This window comes from Schistocerca americana, chromosome 3 (assembly GCF_021461395.2).
Source record: "Schistocerca americana isolate TAMUIC-IGC-003095 chromosome 3, iqSchAmer2.1, whole genome shotgun sequence".
NCBI lineage: Eukaryota > Metazoa > Arthropoda > Insecta > Orthoptera > Acrididae > Schistocerca > Schistocerca americana.
In genome coordinates, this window is record NC_060121.1 from 670481517 (window position 1) to 670493513 (window position 11997).

General features: G+C 36.5%; 1 protein-coding gene across 3 annotated transcripts in view; it reads left to right on the forward strand.

The window, feature by feature from the left end:
• Positions 1-10306, forward strand: part of LOC124607401 (serine/threonine-protein kinase Nek8) — a 317572-nt gene extending 307266 nt beyond the window's left edge. For all 3 annotated transcript variants that reach the window (XM_047139723.1, XM_047139724.1, XM_047139725.1), the window contains one exon: positions 10028-10306. In XM_047139723.1, the coding sequence (XP_046995679.1) occupies positions 10028-10096 (69 nt within the window). In that variant the 3' untranslated portion in view covers positions 10097-10306. The remainder of the gene's footprint in view (positions 1-10027) is intronic.
• Positions 10307-11997: the final 1691 nt, after the last annotated feature.

The following is an 11997-nucleotide window of genomic DNA, read 5'->3' on the forward strand; positions in this document are numbered from 1 at the left end:
CATTGGCAGTGACGTTCAGCTCCAGAGTTTGTAGATATTCAATGATTTCCAGTGCGTTGTTGTTTTGCTCATCTTCGGTATGCTCATTTTCAATTATAACTTGTGGCCAAAGCTTACTCCACGATTTCCGCAGTGTGTCAGGTTTCAGTTCATCCCATGCTGCAGCGATTGTGTAGATAGCATCTTTGATGTTCAGGGATTTCATTGCCTGAAATAAGTTATGACGTCCTTCAGATTTTTTCCAAGATTGAGCTGATATACTTTCTGCGATATCGCCTTTTTAACCATTCGATGAAGCCCGGATCCATTGGTTGGATGAGTGAGGTAACATTAGGAGGCAGAAAGAGAGCTTTTATGTCCCCTTTCACCAAATTTTCCTCAGATGGATGTGATGGTGTGTTATCCAACGAGAGTAGAGCACTAACAGGCAGATTTTTTTGCTTCAAGTCTAATTCAACCCTTGGTACAAACTCGTTGAAAACTAAGGTTTAAAAAGGTTACAGTCCATCCAAGCAGATTTTTGATTGCGGTAACAAACCGGAAAGGAAGATAAGGTTATATTTTTGAATGCCCTTGGCTTCTTAGATTTGCCAGTGACCAACAAGGGGAGCTTGTGGGTACCTTGTGCATTGCTACAAGGAATAACAGTCTTTTATAAGTTTTGTTCCTACCACAGATTCATTTGAAGCTGTGAGCGTTTTTGTTGGCAACATTTTAAAGTTCAGCCCTGTATCGTTGATGCTATGCACTTGACAGGGTAACAGTTCATTTTCTTCTACAATTTCTTGAAACTTAACAGAAAACTCTTTAGCAGCTGCGGCATTGCCAGATAGTTTTTCACCAGAAATAGAAACAAATCTGACACTATGACGAGTTTTCCAACGATCAATCCAGCCTTCACTGTTAGCAAATTTACTTTCGGCTTCCAGTTTTTTGTGCAAAACTATCGCTTTTTCTTTGAGAATTGGCCCGGATATTGGAGTTCCTTCCCTTCTTTCTTGACAAAACCACATCCACAATGCGTTGTCAAGCAGTTCATGTTTAGGCTTTTTTAATGTTTTGCCATTCTTCAGAGTGTTTTCACCATCAATCATAACTGTATAGGATTCAATATCTTTCCGATTCTTCCTTCAATCCATAACTGTCGTAACACTTACATTCAGTTCCTTTGCAGTTTTTTTGAGCGATTCTCCTTCTTCCAGTCTTTGTAGCACTGCTAATTTTTCATTTAGTGAAAGAGTTACATATTTACATTTGAATCTAGACATGTTGAAAAACAGACAACTGTACACGCAATGAATCTGCAGTAATAAGTACTGTAGAGAACATGGAATAAAGCAAACAACGACGTTTTTTAATCCAAACAAATGATTAAACAGCACAGTAACATACAGTGTAACAATATGCACAGCCATAGACACCGCAACAATGGCCCAACAGGTGTCCAGTCAGTGACAAGTCGGCACAGGCTCGCGAGCCTGAGCATGGTCCGACTAACCGGAGTGACGGACCATTCAAGGTCAGATTAGAGGGGTTCTACTGTACATGCTGTGCTTTTGGCCAAAGCCTGCTTCAGAAAAGAAAGGAAAACACACATTCACATCAGCGGGAACCTTCCAGTTTTATTGCAAAACAAATTGTATTTGGAATTTACATCTCTTTCACAATACATCAGTTTACATCTTCGAGATGTGATTTACAGGGCTTAATCATTTCTTTATACATTGGTCTTACTACTTGCCAGTGTTGCTCAGTTTTATTCTAGCAGTGTTGCTCAGTTTTATTCTAGCAGTCTCTGATCATCAGGTATGGACAGACCATCCAATACTTTACTGATTTACAAAAGTTTTGTTGATTAGAGTACTTTAATTTGGAACTAATCTGGTGAGAATACTGACTAGTGGGGTGATGTTGTAGGTACACATCAAATTTCCCAGTACTGTATGTTGGAAAATTTACAATGAAATCCCAAAGTGCTGTTACATTTTTTTTACATCTAAACAGATGCAGTAGAAGTGAATCTGTTACACAGAGGGCTAGATTCGCTGATACTGTCCTACATATTTCTACAATTAACAGGATTGAACTGTTAATGGGAAATTCAATGGCAAAGGCTTCAAATGTTGCTCTGGACAAAAATTGTGCACCACAGTTGCATTACATTTGCTACTGTACTTAACAAAACTAGCAACACCTTCTTTTTGCCTTTTGTTTTCCGCTGTATAATGCCATAAGATTGTGACCAGATAGTAAATGTCCATCAGCTCTGGAACAGATATGGTGTTCCATGAACCACAGTGATGTGCATGGTCTATACTTTCATAGTTGTACACATTAACTGTGAGTTTATTTAGCTTATTACACAAGCCTCTATTATTCTGGGGGAAAATTGTTAGCCACACAGTCATCTACCGAGATAGCTGCCTCCAGTGGGTTGTGCATCCCTGAGCTATCTTACAGATATCCTATAGATCTCAAAATCCATGGCGCAAGTCTAGGAATTCTCACCAGCTTATTACAAAACCTTTAAAGTCTCTGATTTCAGGCTAATGCTTGACTCTGAACCAGGGGTACAAAATCAGTTCTACACAATGCTGAGATTGTGAATGTTGCCTAATTCTCATAAACAGACATATTTTGTTCTAACACTTCTCAGTAAGCAAAGAGTATCCCACTGGCTCATTTTCAATTTTAGATGGAGACAAAGACTTCAAACTTGTTTAAGGCTTCCATTTGACTCAGAACCAGGAGACCACTAACAATTCTGGGGGAAATGCTGCAGATTGTTTCTCATTAGCAGCATAGTCTTGATGTAGTATCCTTAGTTTTCCCTGGCCCCTGCCTCCTCTTTCCATGGCCCCCTAGATTTACCACTGACACATCACCCAGTCAAATCAACAATACATGATAGGTCTTTTAGTGATCCAGCTACACACGGCTAACAAAATTAAGACCTATTTATTTCAGTTATGAATCAAGCCACATGTAGTGATCATGACTCAGCCCTGACACTAAATTTTCACCAAAGTATCATAAAGTGTGTGTGTGTGTGTGGGGGGGGGGGGGGGGGGGGGGGGACCTTTCTGATTTCTACTAACGAAATTTGACCATTTTGCCTAACATTTATCTCTGCATACACAGTTAAGTACAGTACAACTGGATGCACTTATGGTTATGATGATGTGGCAATAGGGCATTTACTTCTAACTGAATACACAGTGCTCTGTCTGACACAAGTTATTGTGTTTACGCGCATCTGTGTGTACTACACCAATTGGGTGTAAGCAGCTCTGCTGTCATTTGCTGTTGCATTCAGCTTAATAGTGGATGCCACAATTCGAACAAATACAATGCCTAAATAATTGAATTTTAAATTCACTCACGGAAATTACAGTGGACATGTGTTTAACACCCACCAAAACATAATTAAAATAGCAGGTGTGACAGTAGTGCTAAAATTATGAATGAAAGAAATAGGCAATTTATTATGTCTCTAATGCACAACACTGAAGTAACACAGTTCAGCAGAGGGTTTTTGAAGTTATTTTGATCACGGAATTATGGTCTGTTCATTTACCAAGTGAATAATGCGATGCGAAGTCGCCACTGTTGGCGGTAACATGCACACTCACAATAAACAATTCCTACATGCCTGTCACACAGTTAACTATTCAAGCACACAGTAGCCAGTGATGGTGCAAATATAGATTGGAATTAAAAACTATTTAAAATGTACACAGCACATTCACAGCAAACACAGTTCTTTCCAGAACACTGTAACTACAATGTCATCTGTCCATAGCTATATTATCGTAGTTACGCAACAATGTTCATTTGGTGGTTTTACACAGTCCAACTTATCTGTTCACTTCAAACATTTTACATTCCATTACAGGAAGGAGCAAAAATGTATGTTATCATTAATCAGTTTCATTCACACCGATTATTTCACTACACAACATAGTCAGCACACTATTAACCTGTGGTGGCCGCTGAGGCATTCCATTGATGGTGCCAAAAAACCTTGTTTGGTAGCATTGAATGCATTATGGAATTTCGTCGATAATTCATATGTTTCATAAGATATTATATTAAACAAAACATATAGAGAAACAGAAATAAACACTTATTACAAAAGGCCCTTCTTATGCACAGTAAGAGATTGATATATTCATAGATAAGATGACAGCAAGTGATTGTACAAGAGAGAGAGAGAGAGAGAGAGAGAGAGAGAGAGAGAGTGGCCACAAATATGGACAGGGAAAATGTGATGTAGCTGTAAAAGATCTCAGACTATCAGACCATCTGTGTCAAATACCAACAGTAAAATCAGGCATTGAATCATTCCCTAAACTACAAGCCTACAAACGACGACTATCAGAAAACAAAATAAAAAATTTTTCAAAGGAACTAGCAAAACAAAGCTGGGATGAAGAGTATAAGGAAACCAATGTGAATATGAAATATAAATTCTCCACATTATTTAAATTGAACTCTGAAAAGGTATTTCCAAAAGTATGCATGTCTGTATCAACATCTCACAAAAACAGGTGGATAACAGCAGGTATTATAAGTCCTCCCAAACTTTTAAATACCACAGTTCCACGAAAAAGAGTCGCAATGAAACAGAATTCTTAAATTTCTATCTCAGATACAAAAAGATCTATAGAAGGTGCTCATTGCTGCAAAATAGTCATTTAATGACAAAATAATATCTAATGCACAGAATAAAAGCAAAGCAGTCTGGAGTGTTATAAAAAAGGAAATGGGGAGAGGCAAAGAAACACAGAATAACATACTGCTAAGATCCACAACGCTTAGCAAACTATGAAAATGAGCATTTTTCAGGTATTGCACAGAAGTTACAGCAAAAATCCCCCAAAACAAATATAACAACTGTAAATAATGATCACTAAATACAATGATGTTATTTCCAACTACAGAGAATGAAGTCAATAAAAGTGTTCAAAAACTAAAAAATAAAAAGTCAGTAGGCTTAGATGAAGTACCAATGTGTGTACTGAAACAATGCATAGAGATTATACAGGGCCCTTTAACAGATGTAATAAATGAATCTTTCACATCGGGGACATTTCGAGAGCAGTTAAAACAGATAAGAGTTGTACCTTTGCTTAATAAAGGTAATGCAGAAGACATAGAAAATTACTGGCCCATTTCCCTACTGTCACCATTCTCAAAAATAATAGAAGCAATTATGTATGACAGATTAATGAATTGCCTGAATAAATACAATTTTTTAAGCGAATCAGTTTGGTTTCCGAAGTGGCAAAAATACGGAGTCAGCCATAGTAGAATTCACAAAGGTTGTACTTGATGCTCTTGACAAAGATGAGTGTGTCACAGGCATATTTTTCGATCTTTCTAAGGCCTTTGATACAGTTGACCACAAGACAGTATTAAATAAATTAGAAGCATTAGGAATAAGAGGGGTAGCTAATGACTGGTTTCGATTATACCTACCATCAAATAGATCTAAACATTTAATAAAACACTTATCAGAACCAAAATACATTAATACGGGCATTCTGCAAGGTAGCATATAAGGACCAATACTATTCCTGACATACATCAATGACTTTCCCAGTAGTGTTACTCATGGTGAAAAAATTCTCTTTGCTGATGACAGCAATATTATAGTCACTGAGAAAACAAGAGAATTCCTTGCAGAGAAAGCAAATGAAGCTCTCAAGGAAGTTTATGATTGGTCAATAAGCAATAAATTGACATTGAACATAAAGAATACTAATGCCATGAATTTCAGTTTGAAGAGGGAAAATGACAATGTTAAATTAAATGTAGATGGCACCTATATAGACTGTGTAACAAATGCAAAATTTCTAAGAATGAATATTGATTCTCAGTTGAAGTGGTGTGAACACACAAAGGTACTTGCAAACATAATATCACCAGCATGTTATGCGCCTAGAATCCTATCATCAGTGTGTAACATGCAGTGTCTTTTAGTTACATGCTATTCATATGTACACTCAGTTTTTAGCTATGGCATTCTTTTTTGAGGAATAAATGCACAAAATATGAACACAATTTTCAGACTCCAGAAAAGAGCTATTAAGAATCATAACCAAAAATGGTAGTTGAGCTCATTGTAAAGATCTGTTCAAAATGCTGGGGATATTACCTGTTCCATGTGAATACATTTACCAATCAGTTGTACATATCAAAAATAACATTGGTAATTACTGCACAAATAGTTCTGTCCATGACTATGGAACAAGAGGTAGACTCAACTTATATTTTCCATGAAAAAATAAACATAAAACTCAAAACAGCATATTCTACCAAGGAATAAAACTGTACAATAAATTACCAAAAGAGATAAAAGAAACTGCAAAAATACACTTATTTAAAAATGCAGCTAAAAAGTACCTGTTATGCAATACATTTCATACATTAAAGAATTACTTAGATGAAACAGAGTAGGGGTTTGGTTAAGAAAATGTTATACAAATAAATAATAATAATGATTATGAAACATCCACCATTCCACATAACACCTTCACACTATGTTTTTTCCCTTCTTTTTTTCTTTTCTAGACAAACTTACACCCAAGCTATGCATTGCTCAAAACTAACACTTCTTCCTCTTTCTGAGCTCAACATCTCACTCATTATAGAAGGATGTTGACTCAGTTTTTCAGGATAGCAAATGGACAGTTGTGGTACAGAAAATGGCCCAGAGACCACCAGTGTGTATGTGTTTGTGTGTGTAGTGAGGGAAATGTTATGAAACAATGTGTGTATAGTGTGTGCATTGACTGATAGTGAGATATGAGTGAACAGTGGTTGGTTGGTGAAGGAGACCAGACAGCGTGGTCATCGGTCTCATCGGATTAGGGAAGGAAGTTGGCCATGCCCTTTCAGAGGAACCATCCCGGCATTTGCCTAGAATGATTTAGGGAAATCATGGAAAACCTAAATCAGGATGGCCGGATGCGGTATTGAACCGTCGTCCTCCCGAATGCGAGTCCAGTGTCTAACCACTGCGCCACCTTGCTCGGTACATGAACAGTGTGGCATTACATTATTTAATAAGTTATTTGTAAAAAAAAGTATTGTATACCAGGAGTAAATCTAATGACTGTCTCTAACTGGAAGCCTGTAAATGTATGTTTATATGAATCAGCTTATTTTAAATTGGTCTAAACTTGTAAATACTTTGACATGTCCTATATCCACGTAAAAAGAAATATCTACGGATGAATAAAGCTGCTACTACTACTACTACTACTACTGCTACTACTACCACTACTTCTACTTCTTCTTCTACTACTACTACTACTACTACCACTACTCCTACTATTTACAGCACAGTTCTTCACTCGTCACAGAGTATGTTCGATCACTTTTATGTGGAAATCGTAATCAGGGGGTGTTTTGATGTATAGTTTATTAAGATACTGGTGGAGATCGGGCCTGAACTACCATGTAACAACGCCACCAACCTCAGCTTACAACTGCGGCCTAGCCATTACCAAATGATTTATATGCTCTGTTTTGCTTTGAGTTGTGCTTGCTGGTTGTATCCTTTTCTTATTTTGAAATGAATGCAAAAAGCAATCTTCCTCTGTCACAGGGTTTGAATATGACTCTCACAACATCAGATGGTATCAGTGATCCATATGTATGTTATTACATCAGCTCCGCCTACCCAGGAGCATAGAACACAGATGTAAGCTGCAGGCCCTATGAGAGGGAGGCGTGGCTTGTGTCCCTACAGTGCTCTTCTACCCTCGAGAGCCAAACTCTTCATTTGTTTTATGTACATGGCAGAATGCCAGAGAAGTGTCTGCTGCAGTGTGAGTGCCAGTACCAGAAATAATAGGGCGCATAAACAATACTCGAACTTGTAATTTAATCAAAGCATTGTACTAACCAAAAGCAGCAATGGTATTGGAAATCCATTTGTTGCTCCTTCTTGTTGGCAAATAAATCTGTCACTCTCAAATTGAAATCTTCAATTTTACACATGATGGAGTTTTCACAGTATAGCATCCCTAAGACACTCAGTCATTCTGCTTTCATAGTGTTTCATAGGAATGTTTTAATTATCTTGAGCATGGAAATGCACCGCTCAGCTTTCATGTCGAGACAGGTGTCATGATTAGCAGTTTCAAAACTTTAACAGTCTTGTCGAATGTCACGAAGTGCATCCTCTACAATCAGCAAAAGAAACAGAGCTGCTCCAGAAACTGCTCTCAACTCAGGCCCAGTATAGAGGACTTGAAGCTCATCCTTCAACTTTCTTTTTTCCATGAATGTATATGTGTCTTTAATTTCAAGGTATTTGTCTGGAAAATCTGTGATGTATTTGTCAAACTGATTTACATCAAATAAGTTGGCTGCAAAGAGGTGTCCAGTGAACTGAAAGTGTAATTTTATTTCAGAAATGACAGCATCACACACACACTGCCACAGCATCTCTTTTTTTATGCCCATCAAGAATTTGTGGCTTCTTGGCAAGCATCATTTTGTCAGTTTTGAAACTAATCTCATTAAGGATGGAATCAATGTCATGTCTGATGTTTTGCATTACCACTTCAAAGTTCTGGTTGTCTTGTGTTGCTGTGGTCAGTTGGGTTATAATCTTCTGAAGCCGATTATAAAGTATGTCTGTATGAGGCATATCTTACAGAAAAATGATAGCCAGAAAATGAAATTACTATCTTGCAACCTTTGTTTGTACAAACCAGCTTTTTCAACAGTAAAAGATATTTTTATGCTCTCACTTGTTTCAGCGACTTCCATAACAGTAATAAGATTTTTCCCCATTTTGAAAAACATCTTTTACTACTCACAAATGGTAATTCCATCTCGTCACACATTTGGGGCAAGATTTTTTGAATAATACTATGCAACACTTTTGATCTCTGTGGCAAGTGAGAAAAGAAATAAGAATTACCTGAAAGATGTGAAACAAAGATGTGGGCTTTGCGATTAACAGAGGATGCCATAGACATAAGGTTCAACTGATGCATATAACAATGGATGTAGTTTGTATTTGGATATTTATCTTTAATCATCTACTCACACTGTTTGACCCTCTCAATTGATATTCTGATCACTCTCACTCTGCTTGTACAATATCTCAGATACATTTAACTTTACAAAGTCATGCCAATCAACATTAATGTAATAAATGAGAAATGAAGAATCAAAATATTTTACATCTTCAATAGACAAGAAAACCTAATTACTTATGTCCAAAAGGGAAATAATATGAGTTGCATATTATTATTTTTAACAAACAGTTAATCATTACATTATAGAACAAAATAAACACTATGCTATATCACCAGAAATCCTTGTAGAACTATGAAAAAAGAAAGAAAGCAAGAAAGAAAACAGAAGAAAACCTCTTGTGTAGGTTGCAACTAGTGATGTCTTCAAGGTCTGTATATCCTGGAGAGAAGACAGTACCCATGGGAGAGTAGTATTTGGTAACTTTGTTAGCTTTGCTGAATGTCACCCATTTACAGCAGCTTCTAATCACTTGACAGGAGTCCAGTTTTCAGCTACTTATGAACAGCAACTTATCTCTTTCTGTGTCTTAGAATGTGGAGTTGTATTGTGGTTAATAAAATGTTGTTCTGAAAAGAAAACAAATAACTTTGAACTAAGTTGCTTGGTTCTCTTTCAGTTTATAGATCTGTTACAGTACAGAGGTTCCAAGTCTCCTTTAAGAATTGAAGTGATTTGCATGAAAGAATTTAATGTTCTGTTATATCAAGTGACAAGACAAAGTAATAAGATGTGTAGAGGCGGAGGGAAAAGAAATGTCACTCCAAAAAATGGGTCAGAAGGGTTTGAGACAGTAGATAGAAGTCAAAAGGCAAGTTGTAGATTACCAGTAATGAACTAGTAGATCAAAGTTAAGAGTTGAATCTCCAAGCCCCTCCTCAAATCAAAAGAAAACTTCCAGATTTCTTGATGTCTCTCATTTATAAATTTATATATTGTTTACAATTACTTCCTTGGTGCATTTCAGATTCCAGATTGGATCAAAGTTGAACTGGCTCAGTCAGAAAATGCATGGAAGGGGTATCCTGAAAACTGAAGTAAATGTAAGAAAAATTGGTTTGATATTAATTTAATTTAACTGTTCTTATTCTGTAAACTATTCACTTGTATTTTGAGCCTATTTAAGTATTAATGTTTCCTAATAAATTTAATGTATGCAGAATTAAACCACCTTTATGTTACAATGTGTTGAAACATTTGTAAATCAGTATTACATGAAGTAATTAATGACACTGTACATCAGATTGCCTACCACAATTGATGTATCAATAACAAAACTGTTGTATGATCACTTATGAAATAAATGGTCAAGCTTATATCTTTATTATTTAGTATGTGTATGTATCTAAGTATGTGTGCGTGTGTGTGTGTGTGTGTGTGTGTGTGTGTGTGTGTGTGTGTGTTACATGTATACACCATAACTCTACTGGTCTAAATTTTTAATCTCTCCTGAAACCTGTCTCCACCACTGCCCCAGGAACCTAATTTGTGTGTTACATGTATACACCATAACTCTACTGGTCTAAATTTTTAATCTCTCCTGAAACCTGTCTCCACCACTGCCCCAGGAACCTAATTTCACCCATACTACACTGACACTCTCCTCTTGGCAGTCTCTCTCTTCTTATGTTCTCTCCCTCTCCCATTTCCAGTGCACTCATCCACATCATTGTGCAGTGCACAACTCTTCATGTCTTTGGCTAGAATGAGCTCATCTGTGTGTAAGGAGATGGGGGACAGGTGAGGGGGGAGGGTACCCGTAGCTATGAAACAAAAGTCATCCCAAATCTACTGATGTGCTTGGTCTTATTTATGTGTGTATCAACAAATCATTGCCAAAACTACTTCGTGACTTATGACCATCACTCCTTCCACTTTTTGTGTAACCTTACATGTATAAGCTATAAGATATAATAATTTTTTGCAGAAGTGAGATTAAATGAAACCAAAAGTATTTTAATCCAAAATACTTATAAAATGGTTGGAAGACTATATATTAAATATTTAAATAATCATTATTGATACAAAAATTAAGGCTATTACATCAGTGTGCAGAAAATCAAATGAAACAATAATACAAGGTATACTACAAGCTTCTGTTATTTGACATTTCTACTACGTTGTATATGAATGTCATTACACAGCTTCTGTTCTGGGGTGACAGTGTGAAGGTAGCAACACACTTTTCAACAAACAGTTCATCAGAAGACAGAAAAATAATATCTAGACTAAGCTAAGAGGTCAGGCTTTGGTGCAACCATCTTCTTCAACAAACTTCCATGTGACATAAGGCATGAAATTATGAATCTCTAAAAACTACAATGAAATTATAAATATACTAATTACACATCATTAGCCAAACCTTCAACAAATTAACCATCTAATTTTGAGAGTTGAAGAACCCAGTTATCTGCAGTACAAACAACAATGCACTACAAACACTCCTATTTTGTTATGACAAAGAGGTAACTGATTACTGACCCATTCAGTCATTCACTCATCATGAAGATGAATCTACAAAGACATGAAACAAGTTGATTTATAAAGTAAAAGGAAGACATTGCCATTGTAGGCTACTGTTATAAAATATACCAACAAGAAAGTATAACTTGTGCTAATCTACTTGTACTGACAGTTATGGGAAAATTCAGTGGTAGCATATGCAGGTCATTGCAGGCTGTTTTGGTGAAGTGTACCAACAAATAACAACTAGTGCTAGCTTTCTCAGAATGAAAATTATGGCAGCTGCTTCTAGATTTCTTTGTATATATGTATGCTACTCAGCTGCTGTTGATATTTAATACATCAAAAAGAGCATTTATATTTTACACAGACATGTCTTAGCTCTCAAATACTGGCAAAGTCAAAAATTGTTTAATACATGCTTCAGTATCAATAGTTACAGGAGCCATACGCGATGTTGTGCAAAACTGACTG